At 40.9% G+C, this 27,569-nt stretch overlaps 1 protein-coding gene across 1 annotated transcript in view; it reads left to right on the forward strand.

The window, feature by feature from the left end:
• LOC134463615 (protein unc-80 homolog) overlaps positions 1-27,569 on the forward strand; it is a 179,701-nt gene that overhangs the window by 69,683 nt on the left and 82,449 nt on the right. The window contains exons 25-37 of the mRNA XM_063216795.1: positions 4,956-5,168; positions 6,621-6,756; positions 6,957-7,090; positions 7,461-7,638; positions 9,308-9,511; positions 12,228-12,325; positions 12,604-12,801; positions 13,190-13,297; positions 16,234-16,372; positions 20,800-20,981; positions 23,838-23,969; positions 24,063-24,249; positions 25,779-25,907. Of these exons, the coding sequence (XP_063072865.1) occupies positions 4,956-5,168; positions 6,621-6,756; positions 6,957-7,090; positions 7,461-7,638; positions 9,308-9,511; positions 12,228-12,325; positions 12,604-12,801; positions 13,190-13,297; positions 16,234-16,372; positions 20,800-20,981; positions 23,838-23,969; positions 24,063-24,249; positions 25,779-25,907 (2,038 nt within the window). The remainder of the gene's footprint in view (positions 1-4,955; positions 5,169-6,620; positions 6,757-6,956; positions 7,091-7,460; positions 7,639-9,307; positions 9,512-12,227; positions 12,326-12,603; positions 12,802-13,189; positions 13,298-16,233; positions 16,373-20,799; positions 20,982-23,837; positions 23,970-24,062; positions 24,250-25,778; positions 25,908-27,569) is intronic.

The following is a 27,569-nucleotide window of genomic DNA, read 5'->3' on the forward strand; positions in this document are numbered from 1 at the left end:
GAGAACAGCGTTGCGATCCGGAAATTGGGAACACAAACTGTAAACAAAACAAAGTGAACTAAGGACTCTCCGGGCAATTTCTGTAGAATTCTCTGCATCCTTTTAGTCAGCCTGCCAAGACCCTAAAATAAATGTTTGATGGCATTTTCTGTTAAATGTTGGCAACCATGCCAGAAGTTATCAGCATGGGCTAAGGTTTCAGAATCACCTGGTTGCCAACACGGAACTTGACCTTTAAGGTCAAATATGAAGGTCAAAAGGTAAAGCACGGTCAAATAACAGTGTTATTTAGTTAAAAATTGTTAAAAAGATGTTAAAAGTGGGCAACCGTGCCAGAAGTCATCAGCATGGACTAACGGTGCCCATCCATTTGTCAGTTTGACGCAAGCCGTACCAACGCATTCAATTCATTTTCAATGAAATGTGGCAGATCGTCGTTACCAGACTCGCAAAGCATGTTGGGATTCCGGCACGGCGAGCGTGGGTCCGGTGGCACGTCAAAAGTTGAGCTCTCCCGAAAGTTATGCAAATTAGCAGCGGCTGACTGACTACGTTACCCAATGACTGTTGAGCACATGAAGATGTCCCATGATACCTGTGGTCATCACGAAGGTGCATTTCCCTCCGTAAAAGTAGATTTTTGACATCTATCGAACTTTTGGATGTACAAAATATAGACTACAAGCATTTATGTTGCACGTGCTTATGATGCCTGGGTTCAAATTATTCGATTTCGACCATAAGCATAACACGAGGCCAAGCTGTGTGTGAAAAAAACACATGTGCCGAGTTCGGTAAGAGCATTTTGAACTGTAATTTAGGGGCGGTTGGTTTGCTATATCGATAAAACGGCTAGAAATGTAGATTGATATACTTCCTGTATATAACTCCCGGGCCACGCGGGCTGTAGTAGCAGTGCGTCGAAACTGCATCCAGTACGTCGAGCTGCGATAACGTAACGCTATAATGGATCCCTAGCCTAAGGATTCAGAATCAACTTGTTGCCAACACGGAACTTTACCTTTAGGGTCAAATTTAAAGGTCAACAGGTCAAAAACAATGTATTTTCTGGTTAGTCTATTTTGGGAATTGTATATTCATGGAATTCTTTTTCAAATGTAAGCAACCATGCTAGATGTTATCAGCATGGACTAAGGTTTCAGAATCACCTGGTTGCCAACATGGAACTTGACCTTTAAGGTCAAATTGGAATGTCAAAAACAATGCATTTTCTGGTTTGCCTTTTTGGTGGGGGCTTCATATTCATGGAATTCTTTTTCAAAAGTTGACAATCATGCTAGAAGTTATCAGCATGGACTAAGGTTTCATGGTCCATGGTTGCCAGCATGGAACCTGACCTTTAAGGTAAAATTTGAAGGTCAAAAGGTCAACCGGGGTTAAAAAAAATGTTTGGGTTTTTTTTGTGATGTGCTTTCATAAAATACTAATTGAATATTTAGTACCTAGAGGAGATATTTTGTATTATTTAAATCATTTTAGGTGATTGAAAGTATTGGAACAAATAATCGTAAAGAAAATAAGACACTGTTTTGATGAGGTTTCTTCCGAAGCGGACAGCGCTGTCAAAAGTTGCATTTGGGGTTTTCTGACAGTGGACGGTGGAAGTGGTCACGAGAGTCACACTTCACCTACTAATGACTCAAATAAGTATCAGATGACTCTGGACAGTTTTTAATTAACCTTTTAATCCTACTTAGAGCCCTTTTAAACCCAAGTCTTCAGTGAACAACAAAAACAAGGAAATTTGCCTTTCTGTTCCAATACTTTAGGGGCCTGTATATTTAGAAGTTGTATAGTCTTTATTATTAGGGTATGAGTGAAAGTGATTATTGCAAATTGTCAATAACATGAATGTAATTCATCATATTGTTTCTTTACTTCAATAATAATTAAAACAATAATTAAAATTCAAATGTGATGTCAGTACATACTGGATATTTATGTATTTAAAGGAGCTATTGTTGCTGTTGTTACAAAAAGGTTGTGTCATCCAGATCATGTTCTATCCCTACGGCGTTTAAACATTCTACATTTTAATCACATGCAGGTATACAGGACTGTCCATTCCTCAGGCAACTGCAGGCATGTATTGGCCACATGGTTCTACAACCACATCTTATCAGTCCTAAGCTACTATGTGGAACTGGAGGATTCCTTTGCCACACAGCCATCAAGTGTTGGTCTACAACTTTCCAACCACCTGTCTCCTCAGTGTCTTTGTTAATATGTACTTTGTCAGACTGCAGCCATACATTTGCCTGCTGATTTGCTTATGCAAGATGCAATCCATATGCATCACTTGGTGGTAACATATCAATTGCCTTTTTGTCTTCTGAAAAAAGTTGATCAATACCCAAAGATAAGCATGGTGCTTTGTACAGGTGACACAAAAACTCAAGCCTGGGAAATTGCAACAGAACATTCCACAGTAGTCATGAGAACATCAAGAGAAGTGTGCAATACTTGCTCTACTCTTACTGTAGGTTTTGTTTCCTAACCATGATATGACATCGCAAATCAGCAAGTATCCTTCATTGCTATAACCATTTGAAACACATCAGAAATAACTGAAGTCATTATTTTTTCTATGGAAAGCCTGTGAATTGATGGGGCAAAGCAAATTCACTGGTGAGCCAAGGCATATCCCATTTCATACCAGCAGCTTAATGTGCTTCACAAAGAAGAATAAAGTAATTGAGATGACCAGAATGAAAATTAAAAAAATACAAGTTTAAGTTAATTTTATGCTAATGAGCTATGATGAATGTCTAAGGATGACAGGCCAGAGCCCCACCATGATAAGCCAAATCAAACATTAAATTATAGGCCTACCAATTATTCAATATACAGTACCATGCAATCAACTTGTATTTTATGAAAGCACATCACCATTTTTTTTATTGATCTCAGTTGACCTTTTGACCTTCAAATTTGATCTTAGACGTCAATTTCCATATAGGAACCAGTTGATTCTGAAACCTTAGTCCATGCTGATAAGTTCTAGCATGGTTGCCAACTTTTGAAAACAAGAATTCCATGGATATAAAGATCACCAAAAAAGACTTACCAGAAAATACATTGTTTTTGACCTTCGTATTTGACCTTAAAGGTCAAGTTCCCTTGGCAACCAGGTGATTCTGAAACCTTAGTCCATGCTGATAACTTCTAGCATGGTTACTAACTTTTGAAAAAGATTTCCACGAACACAGTCCCCCAAAAAGTCTAACCTTAAAATACATAGTGTTTGACCTTTTAACCTTCAAATTTGACCCTAAAGGTCAAGTTCCGTGTTGGCAACAAGTTGATTCTGAATCCTTAGTCCATGCCGATGACTTCTGGCATGGTTGCCCACTTTTAACATCTTTTTAACAATTTTTAACTATATACCACTGTTATTTGACCGTGTTTGACCTTTTGACCTTCATATTTGACCCTAAAGTTCATGTTCCATGTGGGCAACCAGGTGATTCTGAAACCTTAGCCCATGCTGATAACTTCTGGCATGGTTGCCAACTTTTAACAAAAAATGCCATCAAAAGTTTATTTAAGCACCTTAGCTGCTGGTGGCAGGCTGACTATTTAGTAATTTCATTATAACACCGTACGAGACATGTCTCTTCAATAGCTTGCTGGACAGTGTTGTGCGTGTGGCACCCGCGGTGGAAAGGTCTGACAGACAATGACCATCGTAGTTGGAAAATACAATAATGAAATATGACAGTCGTTGTCATGAAATGGTGCTGAAATAACAGCAAGTGATCGCAAAAGAGGTATCATCCAACAGCAAAAAAAGCGTTTTATTGTAGCCTACATTTCATTAGCCTGTAACACCGTATTGCTATCACCATCTTGCTTGCCTGTTGCTGGTTGGAAAGCACATGTGAAGGGAAGGATAAGCAAATAAAAAATGATGAAACCTTTGATGAATAACCAATAGGCCTACAATCAATCACTGTTACATAGTGGATGGGAACGGAACATTAGTGGGGGCTACACTGTTGGGGCCCTAGTTAGGGTAGGACCCGTTCGTATGTTTACAGACGTCTGTTGTCGGAAGCAAAAAAAAAGTGGCTTAAACGTCTGCCTTCATGTGGATTCACTGGGTTTACATATTGGACTATTGTTTCCTGCCGTGTGATTGACGGATTCCTACGGCTGTTCGCTACAAGTATCATATTCCTGTTCATCTGCACTTGTTGAGTGAGTAGACCTGGCACGCCTCAAAGCGCAACACCTCAAAGTACAATCGCTTCTGAAAGACTGTCTAGCTATACTGTTGTCTGTGCCTCAGCGTGGTTGACAAGACCTTTGTTATGACAGCTCTGAAGTATGGACTGTTTTCGAGCGTGTTTATTGCTGAAACACAACCGATTACTTAGGTCTTTTATATTGGCCCCAGCGGTTATTTGCCTGCATTATTCGCCAAAAAGCTTAAAATAAGCTAACTCCATAACAGCGCTCCATTTCTCAGAATGTCTCATCATTAGATACATTTTGTGGATTGGCAAATCGATGGTGAAACTTTCATTTTACACCGGAGCTATCCTTTAAGTGTGTGTTAAGAATTATTGTCATGTTGGAAAAGAACACAGCAATCAAGAGCATGGATTGATGGTGACATCTTTGCTTTAAGTAGAGCAATATATTTATGTATACATTGATCCCATCAATTGGGTCGCAATGACATAGATGATCCAACTAAAATAAAATAAAAATACTTTTTTTTCTCTGAAAGACAGAGACCCCCATAGGGTCAAAGTTATCATTCGAACTCTGAGGAGAAGGTATGCTCTCTGAGTGCTTTTCAAGTTATTTTTAAATATCTTCATGCTCGACAAAGGAGAACACAATGCTAACAATTTGTCACTTTTGATTACTTTTAACCTATATTTATTATTGTACTCATTGTGTTTCTTATATTCTCTTATTTTCAGGAAGCTCCGGTTGTTGCAAGAGCTTCACTCTTTCTGGAATGTGCAAGATTTGTGCATCGCTGCAATCGTGGCAACTGGCCCGAGTGGATGAAGGGCCACCATGTGAATATTACCAAGCGAGGGTTGTCACGCGGACGATCACCAGTTGTTGGAAACAAACGGAATCAAAAACTGCAGTGGAATGCTGCCAAGCATTTCTACCAATGGGGCGATGTAAGATTTATTCCCCCCCTTTTTGGGGGCCAGTCAGTCTTGAGTAATTATAGTATGACACTAGCTTATACTGTATAAACTTATACTTTAACAGTAAAATTCTTGTTGAATGATCAGCTAATTCTCAGTTGATATGTTAATGATATAGGTTTGACTCAGACATCGTGTCTGTGTATGATTCCATGGCCAGTTGAATCCTAGGATAACTAGAATTGTTGCCATTTAAACTGGGCCTATTGCCAAATTGATCTTTTGATGAATATTTATTGAGTAATACTGAAATGTACTAGTATGCAGAGATGTATAAAGTACTGGAGAAAAGTAGTGGAGTAGAAGTACCAGTATCATCTTGTCAAATGACTTGAGTAAAAGTCAAAAGTAACCTTTCCTTACCTTACTCAAGTAGAAGGACAAACGTATTCAAAATGTGTTGTACTTAAGTAAAGCAAGTAGAAGTATTGCACGTTTTGCTACTTGAGTAAAAAGTAGAAGTAGAAGTAAAAGTACTGCATTAAAAAAAATGGGGAGAAAAAAAAGTCAGTCAAAAGTTTGAATACCATTTGGTTTATTAGAGCTCTGTACAATAAGTCTCTTATGAAGTGCAATGGCAGTGCAGTGACGTTGATGTTGATGGCGATACCTCGTCTACCTCATCCATCTTGCCAACATGCCAGTGTCAATGCCAACTGAGCGTCACTGACCGCGCCAAAAGACATGCGCGAGAATGCGATCTGCTTTTATTTCCCTACCATTGCATCGCCCACTGACCGTGAACACGTTCCATCATATCTGGTGATGACAGAGCCATCTAGTGCTCGGGCATAGAAACGAGTAACGAAAGCAGCACATGAAAAATATATCGGAGTAAAAGTATTAATTTCATCAGAAAAATGTAGTGCTGTAAAAGTACAAGTATGAGGAAAAAAATATTACTCAAAAAAGTACAGATACTGCAGTTTAGTACTTAAGTACAGTACTTCGTTACTTTTACTTCGTTACTATACATCTCTGCTAGTATGACCAAATTACCGTAAGTTTTGCAGCTAAAAATGCCCATTTCAAGAAATTGAAAATTGCAGACATGGAGAATATCCAGCTTTTTATGTATGAAAAGTGCCATTTCCCATTCATAAAGTATACTTAGAATGTGATGATGGTGGTAAGCAGGGCTCTAAATTAACACCATCCAACCGGTCAAATGCTGGTGAAATTTCAGTTTGGCTGGTAGAAAATAACAACTACTAGCCATTTTGACCCATTAGTGAGTGTGTGTTTGGCTAGTAAGATTAATATCTACTAGCCATTTTGGCTGGTGATGAAAAAAGCCCTGGTGGTAAGTATTCATGAAAAAGGTAGCCTTTGTGAATGGGCAGCATGGATTCTTGAAATAAACTGCTGAAAAATATTACACAGTACACCTTTAATGAGTACTTTTTTTGTTGCAATAACCAGGCTATTGGGACACGCTTAAGTGAACTGTGCCACTCAGACAGCGAAAGTCCAGCAAATATCCTTGGTTTCATCTTTGATGAAGAGACCAAGCGGAAGATGAGGAAAGAGGATGAGGAGGAAGATTACTTAGATGACAGTAAGTGGCAATGCAACATTGTACCTATTGGCGGGGAGTCCAGATAACCCACCATGCCACCCCCAACAACAAAATGGCACTCGATTAACTTTTCTGGTGTTCCTATGAAGACTTTATGTATTCATGTCCCACCAGCCCATTATATTTGACAGCCTTCCAAAGCTTTCTGGCAATAATGCATTTTTTCTTCTTCTTTTAAGACACTGTGAATCCTACCAAATGTGGTTGCCCTTTTGCTCTGAAGATGGCTGCATGTCAGCTGCTGTTGGAGATCACCACCTTCCTCCGAGAAACCTTTCCTTGCCTACCTCGACCACGCACCGAACCACTGCTCGTCAGTATTTATCTGCATAATGAATATTTATTATGCACAAATGCAAAAATAGTTCTTTGTACTTATTTCATCTTATTTCATTTCATCTTTGAATAGTGATGACAATGTTGGTGTCCTGTTTATTCACCGGACAGTAGAAGTATATCATGCCTCAACAATAATTTATCATTTAGAATTTTGCTGATGACATTAACCAATTGTTGTGAAATAACATTTTGTTTGCAAAACGGTGTCCTTTTTTCGTGCTTGATTTTCCAATTAATTGGCTTTTAGTGTAGTGTTTTGGAAAAGACACCTGCTGCTTATGTATTTGTTAATACATCGATACAGTTTTTTGTTTTAAAAGACTTGAATTTGCTATCATTTCAAGGACCTGGACAGCTGTCGTCTACGATTGGACCCAGAACTGGGACGTCACCGATATGAGCGTAAAATTAGTTTTGCTGGTATATTGGATGATGAGGATGGACATGATTCTCTGAACAGCAGCAGCCATACACTTAAGTCAGACACAGCCTTTGATGAGAAGAGAAATCAAGAAAGTATTGGTAAGTCTAAGATGTTTTTGATAATCAAGGACTTTGTTGCCATTTACAGGGGGTAGGGGGAACTCATTGAACCCTATGAGTAGGGTTTTAGTTCTTTAGAGAGGTTCTTTGGGAGCAAGAGAGTGGAGTGATTGGAGGACAGAAGAAGAATGTCTTAGGATATACAGCTCCAGGCCTTTTTATTAGAATACCATGAAAAAGTTGATTTATTTCCATAATTCCATCAATAATGTTAAACTGTCATGGATTGTAGATTGATGGCCCAATTTTTTAACTATTCCAATCATTATTTTTTTTCTTTTTATATACGTTGGCCTTCCAGCTAAAAAAAAACATGAATTGGGGAATTCGCATCATTAGAATATTGTCATAAAATCACAATTTTCTTCATCAAAATTCGGGTCACATCAAATCAGTTGAAATTTGGTAGGCCTACTTTCTACATAACATGCAATGTTCAATACTTGGTTAGGCCTCTCTCTGTCTTAATCAATACCATGATGCGTTTAACATTGAAGTCAATGGCAGAAACTGTGCATGGGAGTTATGGAAGCCCAGATATCCTTGATGCTTTTCAGTCAGCTGTTCTTCTTTGTTGACCTGGTGTCCCACACTTCACTCTTCAATATACCCCGTAGATTTCCATGCCACGTTTTGGTGTTAACTCACCAGTTTAATTCTAACTCAACAGAAATAAAACCCCATTCATTTTCAATGGGGTTTCATTTCTGGTTATTTAGAATTAAACTGGTGAGTTAGCGCCAAAACGTGGCATGGAAATCTACAGGGTATATTGAAGAGTGAAGTGTGGGACACCAGGTCAACAAACAAGAACAGCTGACAACAAAGCATCAAGGATACGTATCTGGGCTTCCATAACTCCCATGCACCGTTTCTGCCATTGACTTCAATGTTAAACGCATCATGGCCGTTATTAAGACAGAGAGAGTCCTAACCAAGTATTGAACATTGCATGTTATGTAGAAAGTACCAAATTTCAACTGATTTGATGTGAGCCGAATTTTGCTGAAGAAAATTTTGATTTTATTACAATATTCTAATGATGCAAATTCCCCAATTCATGGGTTTTTTGAGCTGGAAGACCAAAATATGTAAAAATAAACAATTGAATGATTGGAATAGTTTAAAAACTGGGCCATGAATCTACAATCCATGACAGTTTAACATTATTGATGGAATTATGGAAATAAATCAACTTTTTCATGCTATTCTAATAAAAAGGCCTGGAGCAGTATCATATGGGGCTATAATGGTTGCCAGTGAAGGTGTTGTTGTGTGCGAGTAATGTGTTGCCGGAACTTGCCACTGTTTTGAGTGCATTAAGACCCTGGAGCTTTTTGGAGTTTTGATTGGAGTTTTGAACATACTGTAGCCTGTCCAGGGTTTCTTGGGAAGAGCATACACTGCTACATTGTAGTAGTCTAGACAGGAAGTGAGACATGCATTGAGGAGAGTTTCTGTCACAGTATCAAATAGTGTGGGCCAGAGTTTGGTGGAACAAAATGCAGATTTAGTGTTTTTCTGGGGTGAGGATGCACTTACATTGTGATGGTGTTAGGTAGTGCTTTCCCTTTTTGCAGCTTTGTTGATAATGGAAGTGATTTGTGTCAAATAACGCTCTCATATGTGTTTTGTCTTCCCTACTTAGCTCCAAACAGAAAAATTAGAATAGGGGGATCTCGGCTGCTGCAGATCAAAGGAGCGCGTAGTTTCAGAGTAAAAAAAGGAGGATCGTTTTCTTCAATCAAGCGGGCAGGAAGCCTGAAGAGCACCAAGATGTCTCGACAGGATTCTGAGTCTGAGAATGAGGAAGGTCTTCTGTCTCAGAGCAGAGACACCGTCACAGATATTGGTAAAGTCCATCACACTTTGTAGTCCAGTCAATCTAGCGCTTGACACAAGACAAATTGCAATAGTACTGTAATCATTCCGACTTTTTTGTAATTCCTAGGCATATATAAATTACATAATTAAAAATGTACCAATTTATATTTAGTGGAACATGCTTTTGTCTTGTTACTTCTGTCTCAGAGCAGAGACATTGTGAGAGATATTGGTAAAATCCTTCTCACTTTGCATGGCAGTACTTTTGCTGCATTACTGCTGTATTGTATTATGTTTGGCTGAGACCAACTCCGCTCACTCCCCCGCTGCACTGTTGTATATTATGATGGGCTCAGTCCCCTGTCAAAATTAAAGATGGGATAATGGGCTACGTCATTGAAATTGTGGGCTGGTCTTTAAAGGGGCACACAAGGTAGGATGATGTCTTTTGTGCGGTGCCCGTACCTGGCTCAAAATGCGGTGGCCGTACCTGCCCGTGCCTGTATCAAAATCTACTCCGTAATGAAAAAAATGCTGTTCAAATGAATTCGCTGTGAGAATGATTTTCATCACGGAATGTCAGCAGTTGATACAAATCTGAATACGGTATGTAAAGTGAGTTTTCGTATGAAAGTGTTTCGCACGACAGTCCTTCGGACTGCTCTGTCAAAAAAGTTGCATTCGGAGTTTTCGGACAGCGGACCGTGGAAGTGATCGCGAGAATCATCGTTCACTTAGTAATGATTCACATAATCATTGGCTGACTCGGGACAGTGATTAATTAAACTTTTAATCCTATCTGGAGCCCGTTTAAGAGAAAAAAAAGAAAGCATTGGCACCTGGGGACTGTCGACCACTGGGAAAATGCCCTGTATGCCAGATGACTAGTTCAACCCTGATCATAAATGTCTATTGTTAGGGGCCAAGCAGCGAAGCTGGCGAAGGCCCCTATAGAGTTAGTAGGTTTTCTTCATTATTATTATTCTCTAGTCACCATTCTTCTCCCTCTGCAAGTCTATGGCAGCCCATAGAACCGTACGTAGGAAAATGCTGTAAATCGGCACACACATTCGGGCCCGGCTCAGCATTACCCACAGCAATTTATAGGTCCCCAGCCCCAACGCTCTAGCGCCACCAACAGGTCAAAGTTGCAGGTACATTTCTGCTTGTAACTTTTGAACCGCTGGGCCGATTTTCATAAACTTGGTATCCCTGGAATCCTTGGGCCAAGACGAATCCAACGCACCCTATGACGTCATTTTCCGCCAGGATAGTTTTCCCGCCATTTTGGATTTTGTAAAATTCAATAAAAATGCTATTTTTTCTGCAATTTTTGACCAATTCACCCGAAATTCGGTATATAGTATCTCTGTACTGAGTTACACATGGGGTCTTCAGGAATATTGGATATCTTTTATCGTTTAGCCGTGAGAGCCCATCAAAATTGTCGTAAACGTGGCGAAACAGGAAGTGAGGTCATATCTCAGCAACCGTTTGTCGAATTGGGCAGGGATTTTGTACATACATAGTAGTCTATCCCATGACCTACCACAAAAAAAATCAGATCCCCAGCTCAAACTCTGTAGCGCCACCAGCAGGTCAAAATTGTAGCTACATTTTTGCCTGTAGCTTTTGAACCGTACTCCCAATTTTCAAAATATTGGTACACAGGTCATCTTCACACTATGCTGCACCCAGGTATGGATTTTCGTAATGATTGAAAAAACTATCAGCTCTCAGCAGCCATTCAAAATTGTGGAAAGAATGGAGGGATTTTTCTCATCTCTCTGTCCCCTTTGCCAACGGCACCTGCGCACGTTCACTGACACCATTCTCGGCAGGGGGTCTCTGGACACACAAGAGACGAGAGCTTAGGTGTGTGCGTAGTCTGCTATTGCTCTAGTGTCAACCAAAGCCCCACTGCCCCAGCCCCTGCACATACCCCCCCACCCCCACCCCACACACACACACAGAGGGAGAGGGAGAGGGAGAGGGAGGGGGAGAGGGAGAGAGAGGGAAGGAGGGAGGGAGAGAGAGAGAGAGAGACCATTGTTGTTCTCTCGGTTCCTCTGTCTCTCTCTCACACACACACACACACACACACACACACACACACACACACACACACACACACACACACACACACACACGTTGCTTCTATATACACCAATTCCTCAGACCAGTCTCTCAAAAGGCTGGCCAACATTACATTGCAGCCTATAGGATTCTTATGTTTAGGATTTCAAGGACATATCTATTTTTAGTAGGCTCCCGATTCTTTTCCATGATATTGTATGTCATATAAACAATTTTACTAAATAGAATGATCACAGAGGATTATAATTGCTGTCCAAAAAGCAAGCCTCTCAAGTATAGAAATGACTTGCTGATATTTTATAGACTAATTTGAGAGGGAATAGAAATGTGTTACTCAATATAAATCAAGGGCAGCACAGGCCCTGCCATGGCCAACCGGTAGGGCACTCGTCTATCATGCGGCTGACCCGGGTTTGATTCCCAGCCCAGGTCCTTTGCCTACCCTCCTTGTCTCTCTCCCCATTTTCCCCTCCAAGGAATGCACCCCAACATTGGCGAGATTTGGGCCAAAGGGGGCGCTGCAGTTCCTTCTGTTGCCATGGCAACTTTGGCAAGTTTACTGCTTGGCCCCGCATTGCTGCTTGCAGCTATATTTTGTAGTATTTTTATTAGATTTATTCTTTTTCTGACTGCATTGGAATGAACAGGAAGCCCATGTAGCACAAGTGAACCAAGTATTGAACCAGAAGGACAAAGTACCGGAGGAGGAGAGGAGAATTACCATCGCAACATGTCGTGGATACACGTGAGTCATTTAGAAGTGTAGCCTACATTAGATGATCACAACAGACAGATTCAAGAAGCTAAGATGGGACATACTGCACGTAATACATTACGACTTGGTCATTGCCATTCTGGTAACGGCTAATTTATAACAAGGGCCATGTTTTAGTGGGTTAAGACCCCTGCACAATGATCATGCAATCCAGTTTTTTGCTACAAATGTTTGGAAGAATGATAGCGAATTTAGAGGTGGATTAGGTGAGTATGTAATTGAACTAAATGTTATGTTTGCTTGTTTAGGTCATGATACTGCTGTGTAATCAGCAGAGTTTCATCTGTACACATCAAGATTTCTGTCACCCTCGCTGCTACCTGCATCACAGTCGGTCCTGTGCTCGGTTGGTGAGAGCCATTAAGCTGTTGTATGGGGAAACGGTGGACAGTTTAAGAGATTCTGCGGCATTGAACATTGGCACACGGGCAAAAAAGAACAAAGAGGTATACATAATCGATCATTTTTGATTATTTGTTCTTTTCAAGTGTTGTGAACAAAATAGTAGTGTGTATGTGCGTGCATTAGAGTGTGGATTAGGGATGCAAATTGTTGATTAATTCATTAATTGTTAGTAGATAGAGTTTATCGATGAATTTATGATTAATTGATAAGCAGTGCTTTTTTCTCCAAATCTCAATGCCCTCCAAAAACACCCAGATTAAATCTAAAAATGAAAAATGAGATAAAATGCTGAATTTAAATTAATTTCTATTTATTTTCTTTAATCCAAAGGAGATCTAAATGTTCCCACTCTTCACACTCCTCTTCACGGTGCTACAGTATGTCCTGACTTGTTTCTCACATCATACATTATACATTTATCTTATTCAGTGCTCTGATAAGTCCTGTCTGAGGACTCCCTCTATGAAGAGACGGGCCACAGACAGTCACACCGAAGGGAAGAAGGACATTGGAATGCTCAAGTATATCAGAAATCAGGTAAGTCAATGGACAATATACATTTTAAGCAAAGCAGAAAAGGAAAATGAAAATGCATCCACTCTTGCACCTTTGATAATTGAAGACCAACTGATCAGTTTGACCACTACCCTACACAGAGCACCTTTAACACCAGAGTAGCTATGCTGCTCATGGAAATTGTAGGGCCGTCAAAAGTAATCGATGCGGCAAAGGATCGCGATCCAGGGCATGGACGATTCCGCATCGATTCGGCCACAAGCCGGTGTATTAATAAATTTGAAATAATCATGAAACAAAACAAACAAATGTAAAAAAAAACACCAAAACTTCCAAGTAGCCTATGTTCCAAGTAAAACTTCCAAGTAGCCTATGTTCAACACTAGAAGGGGATGGGTCTGGAGGTCTGAGTACCCGCTCCTCCCATTTTGCCTCTCCTCCCTCCCTGTCTTTTCTTTCAATTTCGGTTGCACGTGCATCACTACATCCAAAGGGTTGGTGCTGCCCACTCTCTCTCTCTCTTTCTCTCTCTCCACATTAATTTCATGAACCTCTAACCTATTCCGTGTCTCGTTCTCCCAATAATCAACGTCTTTGAAAGCGTGACATTAAATCGGCATTGTGCGTCATACATTTTTGAAACAAATAGGCTATGGGGACAGCACCGCTCGTGCTTATAAATCGACGTGGCTCAATGACCATATTCATAGACCGTGCTCTCCACATTCATTTCACCTAGGCCTACCTCTAACCTATTCCGTGTCTCGTTCTCCGTTCTCAATAGTCAACGTCTTCGAAAGCGTGACATTAAATCGGCATTCACATGGAATAATTCGCAGGCGTTTTACTGCCATCTGGTTTCTTTTCTTGTAGCATCCATCTTAGGTCAAGAAACTGGCACCAAATATCTGGTTTGCAAATTAAGATACCGACCTCCAGAAGAGACACTGAATAATAATACAAAGTAGACCCATGCGTTTACAAAATATCTATAGGCCTATATTGTCCTTAATTTCCCTCTGGATTGATAAATGATAGCCTAAAACAGGTGATGCTGTTCATCACACGGTTCAGTTAAAGCTCCCCGCGCTCGTGTTTGCATTAGAACTAATAGCTATGTAACCTCTAGCGCAGCTTTTGCCGGTAGGAGGGAGGCGAGACTAACGAATGGCTGAAGTCAGGTCAGGTGTCTATAATGGTCGCGACGTGAAGGCATGCGGCAGTCAAATATTTGTTTGCATGGATCTACGTTGATTATATCAAACAAGCTTCGTTGAAATAAGACAACTTAAGGTAAGACAATAATGGGTTAAGCGCCAAGGTAGGCTTTTTGGGTGGGTTTTTTGTATTAGCCTATGCGTTGTTTCCCCATGAATCCTTTTTAACGCAGTGGTGCAGCAACCAACTTTGGCAAATCGCATTGAACTAACAAGCTCGTGAAATGCACTTATGTGGTGGTTAGCCCTGCGCAGTGGCTATTCAGCAGATAGGCTAGGCTACATATTCTGGGCCAACTAGGCTATATCGCCTACAGTAGGTTTCCAATTTCAGGACGTAGTCAAGTAGGGCCCAAGTTATTTGACAACTGTTCAGTTCCTCCCTCCCGACCCCTAAACATTTTACCTAGCTGCTCCCGAAAAATTGCCCCTTTCGTGGCATGCAGCATCTAAAGTTTGACCATCCTTCATCACATTAATTGAATAGCCAATATGCACGCAGTGATGCCCGGCCGTTTCCACATGTCTCCCCAAGTTTCACCCTTGGCAAAGCGGAACCATCTAGCCTATCGACGAGAAGGCTGGCAGTTTAAAAATGAATCTGTTTCGGACAAGGATGGGGCTGCGCGTCTTGGTCGTGACAGTTATCTTGGATATGGGGGAGGTATAGAATGTGTTAGTAATCTATGGGAGGAGGGCATTGAGGTCGATTTGGATAAGGTGGTTGACAAACGAATTACTGTTGGCTGCGGTTGCGGTTGCGCCCACACAGTCGCCTCTTTCTTTTTCTTTAATTGCACATTACAATAATATTAATGTTTGAGCTCAGCCCTGGTGGGGTGCGAATGTTGTGAACAATAACAGACAATTAGGCTAGACGTTTGTAACATCAAACATAGCGTATGGGTAGAGGACCTCGACATAACCCCGTCACAAACTTGTGCTCCGTGACCGTCCCTGCGCATCGCAATGCATTGTTGAATTGGATCGGATCGGATCGAATCGTTACCCACCGGATCGTAATTGGATTGAATCGTGAGAGCATTAACGATCCACACCACTAGGAAATTGTGCCGCCTATTGGCAAATTTGACATTTTCATGAATATGTTCTAAATAAACTAATACTTATTAATATGACCAAAGTACAATAAGTTTTGCAGGTAAAAATGACTATTTCTGGACATTCAAAATAGTGAGACATTCAAGATCCACCTTTTCATGTATGAAAAGTGTAATTTTCTCAGTATGAATCAATCATTACAAGTTGATGTTGGTTGTAAATATTTGTGGAAAGGTGACATTTGTAAATGGGCATCATGAATTCTTGAAATTAACTACTAAAAATAGTACACAGGGCACTTTTAATGTTGGAATCATGTTTGATAGGAGAGCTGTGATGTGCATTTATTGGTTTTCCATTAACTAGTATGGACCCAGCCACAGAGCTCGTCTTTGCAATTGTCAATGGAGCAATTCTACAGTTGACAGTTATAGTAGCCTACTAAAACACACTGAGACCCATTCAGATATAATTGTATATCGTGTTGAAGTTTACAAAACATGTTTATGGATGGTTGTTATTTCTCATGATAGAGCCTTGTGTTGCACGGGGTTCATTTGTCAATCATTATTTTCACTCATGTTGGAAAATCCTATTTCTTTTAAAGGGATAATTTCTCAGAGACCGCTTAAAACAGCTGCATGTTACAGTGTGTAATATGGCTGCCTCTCTGTACAGGTGATGAGTCTGTCTCCAGCACCCCTGTCCTTGCTCATAAAAGCAGCACCAATTCTCACAGAGGACATGTATGGAGACATCCAGCCTGCTGCCTGGGAGCTTCTCTTAAGTACGGACGAACACATGGCTGCTGCCGCAGGTGAGAGTGCTCATGCATGCATTATAAAAGGTCTTAATGAACATCGCAGCGACATTGGCTATGGACAACTGACCTTTTACTCGTATACCTGCATTTATGTCTAATGTTTTAGTAGTGACATGTGAGAGTTTATTAAAATTCAGGGAAAGGGAATTGGGACTGTGAGTCCTGGAGCTTGTGTGTGTGTGTGTCCCAGGAGCAGAGATGCGTCCTATGGAGATGGTGGTGGAGGGTCCGGAAATCCTGTGACACAAACACACACACAACAGGGCAGATCAACAAAGGTAGAGGTACAGACAAGGGCAGACAGTAATCATGGTTGAGAAGACAAAGGCAGGTCGGTTTACCGGGACTGGAGATCAGGCGGGTTTTTAGAGCAGTTCCAGGTTCGTAAACAGGAATCAGAGTTAATGTGCCAGGGATCAGGAATCAAGAGCAAGTTCACAGACGGTCTGATAGAGAGGAACTGAAAACCAGAGCTGTAAATACACAGGTTAACTGGCAGAGGGAATACAGTGCAGGTGGATAGCCAATGATGAGGCAGAGTGACCACATGTGGAGCAACTAAGCAGAGTAGAGTGGCGAGTGAGAGATAGTACATGGTTTTTTCCGTTTACAAACATTTGTGTTGTGAGGAGGGGCAAGATGGCAAGCAGCCAACCACATGAGCTCCTTTTTTGACCGACAGCAGTTTCCAACAATCAGAAGTTGAACAGTGCACAGCCAGGGTCATGCAGTCAAGGATTGTTTACAAATGGTAAACCGCATGTTTTGAAAATGATCAAAACTTGTTGATAGAAGCCAGGAGAGAAGCCATGAGTCTTCCCACATCCATATTGCAGTAGGCAATTTCGTCACATGGATGAATAAGTAGAGCTGTCACATGCACAAAATACGTAATACACTCTTTATTAACTATGTCTGTGAACATGTGTCTCATTCATTATTTAAGTTTTGAACAACCAAAAATTGTAGGCCTACCAATAGGCTAGCCAAAGACTGAGGCTACAATTGTGCTTCTTCAATACAAATTCACAAATACCCGTTCAAGTAACAGAATGCTGAAATAGGAAGCCTGACCTTCCTTAAGGAGGAAGCGATAACGGGAAATGCATGTATGCTTGAAGACCCTTTAGACAGAGGGCAGGAGTGGGATTTGTTTCGGGGTATGAGGAGGTGAGCGAGGAATATGTTGGCTTCCTAAGTAGTCTGGCTGTCAGCTAGGTTTTGCTCCAGACGTGCGGTAGACATGCGGATCAGACTTTGACAGGACAAAAGGCCTAATTTTTCCACCTGGTGACCTGCCTACAAAGGTTGCTAGTTCGACACTCGACCTGCCACGTTGGTGGGGGGAGTAAATAAGCAGTGCTCTCCCCCATCCAAGGTCAAGGTCAAGGTCAAGGTAAACTTTATTATTCCTCAGGGGGAAACTCAAGTGGTCAACATTTCACATCTCCTCAGGACATACTACAACACATAGACAGTAGACGCTGGACATACCACATTAAAATAAATAAGGGATAAGAACATTTGATGTAAAATGAAATAACAATAACAATAGGTAAAAACAATAGAAGTAGAAACAGTGCTGTGTAAAAATAGATAAAATGCATTAAATAAATTAAGCCAGGTGAGCGAACTAAAGTGCTGAAGTTGCTTTGGGCTTGCTGTTATATAGACTGATCGCTGTGGGTACAAATGACTTTTGGTATCTTACTGTCCTGATTGTTCTTTGCAGGAGTCTGTCATTTAACCTAGTACTCTTTAAAAACTTTGGGTAGAGGGGATGTGTAGGGTCAGTTAAAATTTGGTCCATCTTTCTTAAAATAAGCTCATTGTACAACTCAACTGCAGATGTCTGGTCAACACCAATCACTCTGCTGGCCGATTCGATGATGCGCTGCAATTTTTTTTGGTCCTGCACATACATATTGCCATAGACACAGATAAGTCCAAATGATAAAATACTTTGTAAAAGTGATTGGTAAAATAATTGAAGAATACTGCAATCTAGTTTAAAATCTTTGAGCTTCCTTAAAAAGAACATTCTCTGTTGCAACTTCTTACATTTGTTTTGTGCACATTGATTAAAGACATTCTGTCGTCCATCTCAATCCCTAGGTACTTATATGATGCGACCCTCTCTATCTGTTCGCCGTTGATCTTAGATGGGGAGATGGACATTGACTTTTTGCTAAAATCTATCACCATTTCTTTTGTCTTTTTAACATTCACTTGTAAAAAATTGTCTGTGCACCACCTGATAAAACCATCAACCTCCCTTTCAAAACATTCAACAGAAAAAATGTTTGGATGTAAAAAGCCCACCAGTGCTGTGTCGTCCGCATATTTAAAAAAGGTGTGAGCTGAGGAGGATGCCTGGCAGTCATTAGTGTACAGTGTGTATAAAATTGGTGAAATAACGCAACCTTGTGGTGCTCCAGTGTTAATAGTTTTCAGTGAGGAGATGTGAGAGTTAAATCTTACTTGTTGGCTACGTTCAGTTAAAAAATCATTAATCCACAATATCAGTCTGGGGTTGACACCTAAGTCCAATAACTTTCTCACCATCAAATGAGGTTGAATTGTGTTAAAAGCACTGCTAAAATCAATGTATACAATTTTGACCAGACTCTTTGGCTGTTCAAGATGCTCGAGCACATTGCCCGGTAAGCAAACTGGTAGGGGTCTTGTAAGTGTGACACTTCAGAGAGAAGTTGGTTCTCTCCTCCATGACTGAAATACTCTAAGAATGGGACTCTCCTGCCGCACTGTTCCTTTTGGGCGCCGTTTGGGGCTGCCCCCTTGCACTGATGAGGATAAATGCAATTTTGTTGTGTGCAGTGAGCATTGTGTGCTGTGGAGTGCTGTGTCACAATAACTCTGGGCGTTTCCCAGGTGGCCCTTCTTTCTTTCACTGTCATGTACAAACCCCAACTCCATAGAAGTTGGGATGCAAGGTTAATTGTGAATAAAAACAAAATACTGCCATTTTCAAAAGTCTGGGTCTGACATTAGTTGGAGAACGGTACAAACGGTACAAAGAAAATATATCAGCCATCAAAACTGACCAAAGTTATTGTTTTGGGGGATATTCATGAATATGTAAATCCAACGCGTCTCAAAAGAGTTGGGACGGGGACAATAAAAGGTAGCAAATGTCGAGGAAGACTAAAAACAAAACAAAGGACAACACGTAACAGTTAATAGCATTAACCGATGAGGTGATTTTATATAAAAACAGTGTTGATTCCTATCTTGGACATGATTTCAACAGCTTAAATGGTAGGTGTATTCCTTGTCATGTTTTGCAATATTTTCCTTTCTATAGTGCTTTACAGTGTGGCAGGTCTTGACCAAAAGCCAGCCATTTTATGTCCTGCTGGTCCTTATGTTGGAGTTAAACTGTTAAAACATAGTAGAGAATGCAATTTGTCCTTACTATGTGGCAGTAATCGAAGATCTCCCTTCAAAATATAAAGCACGAGTGGCTTTTCATGCTGTTTAAAACCCATTTGTTTCATTCAGTACTGCATTCAATTCTACAGGTGAGTTAGAACAGCTTAACCAATGTACTACTGCACCTCCATGCCATCATGGAGGCTGACTTTTGAAGTTAGCACTAACACAAGTTGCATGGTCAATTTTCACTGTAGTACAGGATGTGCAAGACTATTATTTTAAAAAAGAATTGACTTCTGCAACTTCTGCTGACTTCTGTAAGCAAATTACAGTTTCCCATGTCTTCTGGGTCTATTTCAAGTGAGCTCGGGTGGATAGGGGAATGTTAAACCCCTCTATCATTTGCACACATGAAGCGTCCTTAATATGGTCAAGTTTTAACTAGCTGTAATTCTCGGAGTGCTAGAGTGAGACTACAGCCAATATATATTTCATGATGTTATGAACCTATGCAATGATTTTAATGACAAAAATATGTCTTATATACATTCAATCACGGTAAATCAAGGGAATTCAAACTATGGTAACTATGGTAATTGTTCCCTCTGCATCTTTAATTCTGAGTGACTCAGCCTCTCTGTGATTGTCTTATACCTGGACACTCAAATTGTACATTAGTACAATTCATTTTGAAATGTTCTTCCTTTTTGTTTTATCTTATTTGGATGTTTATAACATTTCACTGATCCCCGTCCCAACTTATTTGAGACGTGTTGCAGTTATCAAATTAGAAATGAGTACATATGTTTTTTCTCGGTTTTAACACTTGATATGTTGTCTTTTCACTATTCTCCATCTAAGGAATGTATTGAATGTTTTGAAAATGATAGCATTTTGATTTTATTCTCAGTTTACCAAACGTCCCAACTTCACCGGAGTTGGGGTTTGTAACTGTGTTTTTAACACGCCATGAGAGAGAATTATGTTTACCTGACCATTTCTTTCTCCATTTCCTTTTTTTGCAGCTGCGATGTTTCTTCTGTGTGCAGTGAAAGTCCCGGATGCCGTGTCAGATATGATGTTTGCAGAGTTCCAGCATCAGGAGCCAGCTCAGCGCATCAGTTCCGTCTTGAAATTCTACACACTCTGGCGCTTCCGCTATCATGTCTGGCCACGCATGGAGGAAGGCGCACAACAAATCTTTAAGGTGGTTGACTTAGCATCTACATTTTTTTTAAAATCAAATGTCATAAAAAGAGTAGAGATCACAATCGGAATCTGAATGCCTTTTATTGTCAAATTCTTTTCACATCTGCTCTTAAAATATGTGTACACATTTTAAATATGTAAATCATTGTAAAGTATGTATTGTTTTAAGTGTAATAGAGTTTATTGACATCTCTGATGTCACTTCAGAGTCAACCCCAAAAACTATGCTCCTGTGTGGTACTGTACGTAATGTGGGTCCTGGACAAAAAAAGCAGTGCTGACCGAGCAGAGCAGACCTGCCCGGGTTTGGGATGAAACATGGCATCATCCAAACCATTATGACAACACGCAGACTTGATTAAAGAAAGAGAACACGCAGACTTGAACCATCTGTTGTGTTTGTGCGTCACGACTTTGCATGTTAACTGCATGTTAAGCTCCAAAAAGGGCACAATTTCAACATTTACTCTGCCTGATTTGCTGTTGTTGGCAAAAGCATAGCAGCAGAAACATTGCTTTACTGACAGGTGAGGCTTAGGGGTGATTTTGATCAGGGCACAGCAGAGCATTTTTGCATTTACCGTATTTTTTTGACTATATGTCGCTCCGGAGTTTAAGTCGCAACGGCCCAAAAATGCATTTTGTAGATGAAAAAAACATATATACGTCGCACCAGACTAATCGTCGCACATTTTTGAAAGGTTACTCTATCCATGGAATCTATGTTGTGATAACTGGCGCATGGTAAGCTGCTGCTCAAAGACGGCATTGTTTTATAAACCAGCATCTGAAGCAGTGGCAACGCATTCAGAGGTGGTGGTAATGCACCAACTAAGATGGTTTGCCAACCGCCATAAAACCACAAAAAGAAAAAGAAGAAGAAACAGTGATAACGCGCCATGTTGCCCTGTAGTCAGAACAACATTCAATTTTCGGCATTGTTTTGCGTTTGGACCGTGGGAGGTTCGAGGCAACTTTGTTCCGTCTCCAGAGCACGCCTTTCTTTACCCCCTTTTCTGAGACTTCAGCCCATGACGGTATCAAAGATGAGGGGGATTTCAACCATGTTGTGTAGCCTATGGTAGTGTCACGTTGTGCTCGTTTGTCAGAAACTCGCGGAAATGACCGATTTTCACCTTGAAGTCGGCTGACTGTCTTTAATAACACAGACGCTCGTTCTCGGATAGAGAGGCGATTGCGTTGCATAGCGCAAATAAATCCATGAGAGGGGATTGCATTGCATAACGCGATAAATCCACGAGGTCCCTGACTTCCGCAAAAAGTCCTATTCATTTCTTTGGCAATGTCATGGAGCCCGTAACAAGACCGTTGACTCGCAGCGCGCGCGTTGTTCGAGAACACATTTGTCCTGTATTCAGCTCTTCTTCTAGACGTGGGCCTTGAACCTTCAGATAGCTTTTTTTTTTTTTCACAACATGCACATTTTCCTCCGCTTTTCTCCAGTCCCCAAACAGTTTTCCATTGCATCCAAACTTTCGTTCAGCTGCCCTATTGCCATTTTCGGCTGCATATTTAATTACTTTCAGCTTGAACTCAGCAGTAGGCTATATTAACTTCTTTTGGGTGGTATATTTCTATTCAGTCGTCATTGTAAATGCTATTTTTTGTTGTGGAGTTGTAACATTTTTTCTATCAGTGGTATTAGGCAACACAACATAGGCCTAGTTGCGCACATAGTGCTCTCCCGTGGAGAAAAAAAAACATATATATGTCGCACCAGAGTATATGTCGCATGTCCAGCCAAACCATGAAAAAAAGTGCGACTTGTAGTCCGATACCACGGAAATACGGTAGCAACAAAAATCACATCATACAAATGCCAGTCTGTGGGATGGCGAGGTGGGTTATGAGGAGCCACATTGTCTGCCAACCTAATGGTACTGTATTTGCTGTAGAGATAACCATTATTAGGTAGATCAGGTCCCAGGTAGAATCAACATCCACAGTGGGAGTGAAAATGTTGGTTGAGTCAAATGCAGATGAGATTGAGATTGTCAAGCAACCGCATTTCCATTCCATCCCCACTCGAGGTTGCCTCCATTTGCTGTAGAGATAACTCGAGGTTGCCTCCATTTGCTGTAGAGATAACTCGAGGTTGCCTCCATTTGCTGTAGAGATAACTCGAGGTTGCCTCCATTTGCTGTAGAGATAACTCGAGGTTGCCTCCATTGGGAATGTTCGTGTCCCCTTTTGTACCTCTCCCACCTCTTTTTTCAGCCACAGAATTTCCGCTTACTGTGTATTGTCTTTTTCTGAATATTTTCTGTAGTTTCTGAATTAGTCAAACCAGCTTGTGTGGCACCAACAACTATGCCACATTCAAAGTCACTTAAATTACCTCTCTCTCCCATTCTGATGCTCGGTTTGAACTGCTGCAGATCGTCTTGACCACGTCTGTGTGTCCCAATGCATTAAGTTGATTAGACAATTGCATCAAAGAGCAGTTAGACACTTGTGCCAAATAAAGTGGCCGCTGACTGTACGTCCTCCATTTTGGGAACATGCTCCAAATGATAAGCCAGTCCTAGCGTTCAGTTAAATCTACAATCTTTGTGACAGCCAAGTAGAATGTAAGACTTCATAGTGAGCTATTGGAATAAGTAATAGTACTTTTCTCTTTTTGAACATAGTGTTATGCGCAGATGCTGTTACTTTGTTGGTGTTTTTTGATGTACGTGCAAATCAATGGAATATCATTACAATTCATTTGTTCATTAGCATAGTCGTAGGGGTGACCTCTCTTAAATGTATATAAATGTATGAATCTAGGTATTTTTCCTTTTCTGGATGTGTAGGCATGTGACATGTAGACTTTGTTGTTTGTGTTTTTTAGATTCCACCTCCCAGCATCAACTTTACGCTGCCTTCTCCCATCTTGGGCATGCCATGTGTGCCGATGTTTGATCCTCCTTGGATACCTCAGAACACAGGAAGCGTTCAAGACCCAATTAATGAAGACCAGTCGGTAACTCCCACAAAATTTGGCAAAGAAGAGTAAAATTTTATTATTGTGAAACATCACCATCTGAAAGATAAGTTTCTTTGTCTCTGATCCTAGAAGTCCTTCTCGGCACGTGCCGTTTCGAGATCTCATCAGCGGGCAGAGCACATTCTCAAGAACTTGCAGCAGGAAGAGGAGAGGAGGAGGTTGGGCCGCGAGGCTTCCATAATCACAGCCATTCCCATCTCCCATGAAGCATGCTATGAGCCCACCTGCAGCCCCCCACCTGAGCAGGAGGAGGATGGTAAACATGCACACTTCAGTCGGGACAGAGGTTTACTGTTTTCGTTAAACCCACGACGTCACTGTTGAATAGAACGTCGCCATGATGGAGACCGAAACGGTCTCTGACAGAGACCGCCTTCAATGAGAGACCAATGGCTGGCGAACGTTATGAGAAGAAAATCGCAATAATTGGCACCAACCCTTATTGTATAGTATTCCCGTGTGTCCTATTTAATTTGCTAGAAGTCTAAATATGTGGAAGGCCTAAAACTGTTTTTTTAATGATTAATTTAGGCCAGTTTTTCCCAACCTATGGGCCGGGGCCCACTGGTGGGCCCTGAAGGTATTCCAAGTGGGCCTTGAAATAATTTTCCATAAATAATAATAATATTTTGGTGTGTGTTGCTGTTGATTTATTTGAGTTTTATTCTTAATTGGGTCAGAGGTGGGCCCCGAACATTTTTGACAATTTCGAGTGGGCCCCAAGTTGGAAAAGGTTGGGAACCCCTGATTTAGGCTATTAGCCTATACCTAGAGTTAGTATACCTCCAGTGTAGCCTATATTTAGGCCAACTCCACGGTTGCTATAGGCTAAAATTGCTGATAAAACCCCTAGAAATGCAGAAAGACTAGGCTACACATAGGTAGGTCTATTAAATAAATAAACTTATAGCTCTACAAGGTCCAGAATGACCGTTCAGCGAAGTAGGCGTAGGCCTACTGGGGGCGTCCCTTTAACGAGACAGCTGTGCATATCGGATAAGACGTGACCTAATCAATAGGCTATTAGTCTAATATCAATTCATAAAGACATAATAATAATAATAATAATAATAATGATGATGATGATGATGATAATGATTTAATATAGGCATGTCTTGCATTATGCTGTTATGATAGGCCTAGCCTACCCTAGGCTATCGTCAATCAAATAAAATAAGGCTATTCAAGACAACGGACACGTTAAGAGCAGATTGAAGCGCTTTTCTATTTTAATGTCAGGGTGCTGGAATATTAAAAATAAAACTATAGCAGTTTCAGCACAGGTTAATCGTTGACATTTAATGCATAGGCCTATCTCTATCTGCATATTTAGCCTAGAAATTTGGACCGCGCTGTTATAGGCTAAAAATAGGTTGGCCTATATACTGTCTACAAACGCATCGGAAAGCGCCAGTTTTTTTTGTTTTTTTTTACTTCTGTTCCAGTTACTTTTAAAAGGTTGTGTCATTTCAAAGCTTAGGATATAATACTTAGGTCAAGACAATGCTAGTGCTATGGGCATCATGTAGCCTAAAGCTGGGAGAATTGTTTTTGCACATTATTTGTTAGTACTGTAAGAGTATTTTTGGAGGCAGTACTTAACTAACTGAAGTTTATGTCTTGAATTCTCACTAGGAATGTTTGCCATTTTTGTTAAGTGGAGAGCGTGGCTTTATTTAGTCTAGGTTTTGTCTGAATAGTAAATCTAAAGTTAACAATGTGGAACCTGGAAGTTAATCCATAAATGCAAAATGACCTGTCTCTCTCCTCTTTTTGATACAACAGAGGATGTGGTAAATTTGGCATCCCGTCGTCTTTCAGTGAGTCCCTCGTGTGCCTCCTCGAACTCGCACCGGAACTACTCCTTCCGCCGGGGCTCTCTTTGGAGTGTACGCTCCGCTGTCAGCACTGAAGGTGAGTATGTTTATTTTATTAATCTGCCTGAAATGGTCTTAATAGTATATAGGTCCATATGTAAGTTTTGGAACATTTCATATAGATTTTTCCATTTGGTGTTTTTTTTTTATTCCAGGACCTCCCCGAATGCAAATCCACCTGTTTCCATTTTTTTCCTTGAAATTTAGTGGCAAATCCAAGATGGCTGCCATTGTGTGGAGAAATTTCGCCATTAATGCCCTTTTTAAGGTTCAGTTTAACTTTTCTGATTTCCGGGGCAACACTGAATAGAAAACAGCTTGAAGGGCTTAAAGCGCTCAGGAGACTTTGCGGGGTAATATTACTCAGGTGCTCATCTGTACCGGGTGAAGTGTAGGTCCAAAAAAGGAAGAAAAAAGCAGAGGCACTCTGAGATTTGAGAAAAATATAAAAAAAACCTTTAATTTAACATGGCAAATTCAGTTTAAAAGCACATGGGTCTACGCGTTGCGGCCATATTGGCCTTCATCAAGGCATAGACAAAGAAAGTAGGTCAAAGGTTAAAAAGGCACCCATAGGTGTCAGAAGGGGGGAGCCTTCCTAGGAGCACTTGAGATGACTATGATCCAACTTGAGCACCGGTCGTAGCGCAACAAATCGTTATCGTATAGACTACATAGATCATTAGAAATGACAAAAAAATTGGCTACATTTTATAGACTTTGGCTATAGGCTAACCCGACTTCTCTACCTGTTTGAATTGGTGCAGCCTTACAGGGAGGACACCTATAAGTTTGATGCAACCGTGGGTAGATTTGCCATTAAGGAATTGTGTTTGAGCCTGGGTGAGCGCAAAATCATTGCACATTCCTTCAACTGTGGATGCATGTCTCCCGCCAGCTTCATAAGAACAATGTCTCACTGTAGGCTACGGTGATATGCGCTGGGAAATATATGCGATGTCATCTCATAATCATGGAGTTCCGTGCATGCGATTTCATGGGTCAGTCAGAAATGCATGCACCCTGCGCACCAGGAAGTGTGTTTTTTCAAACAAGAAAACTGGTTCATCATATGCATGGCTTAAACTGACTTTAATGTTTGCCAACGTGCTATAGTTTTCCTCTCGTAATAGCACCTGGCGTGACCACAGTTAGATGACCTCGCGCGCGTAAACCCATTAAAATATAGCCTAGCCTTCTGTGGCTATTCAGAGCAATATGAACCAATCAGGTCGGCGTTGCTATTAAGCAAAATACTTCCCTGATGTCTACTTAACTAAAATAAGCTGCATTTGTCTAATATTTGGAGACATCGCCTTGCTCTTTCTGCGGGGAAGCACCTCTCTCTCTCTCGCTCTCTCTCTCTCCCTCTCCCTCTCTCGCCCACACACACACGCGACGTAACTCTTTGCTCTCTTCGCAAGACCTTAATGCCAATTGACTCGTCTTTTTGGATACCAGCCAAACTCGCAAGCTAGACAGCCAATAGTTTCGATTGTGCTGTTTGGAGAGGACGCATTTAAACTAGTTTAGGCAGTAGGCCTATTTAAGCATAGGCTACACACATTTCAACTTTCACGTTGTGCGATGGGTGGGGGACAAGTTTGGAATCGCTATAAGTTAGAGATTTATTTAAGAACATAGGCTGGCAAGATGTAAATGACACGCACGGCTAGAGCAATATGAACCAATCAGGTCG

Source organism: Engraulis encrasicolus, chromosome 15, assembly GCF_034702125.1.
Source record: "Engraulis encrasicolus isolate BLACKSEA-1 chromosome 15, IST_EnEncr_1.0, whole genome shotgun sequence".
Lineage (NCBI taxonomy): Eukaryota > Metazoa > Chordata > Actinopteri > Clupeiformes > Engraulidae > Engraulis > Engraulis encrasicolus.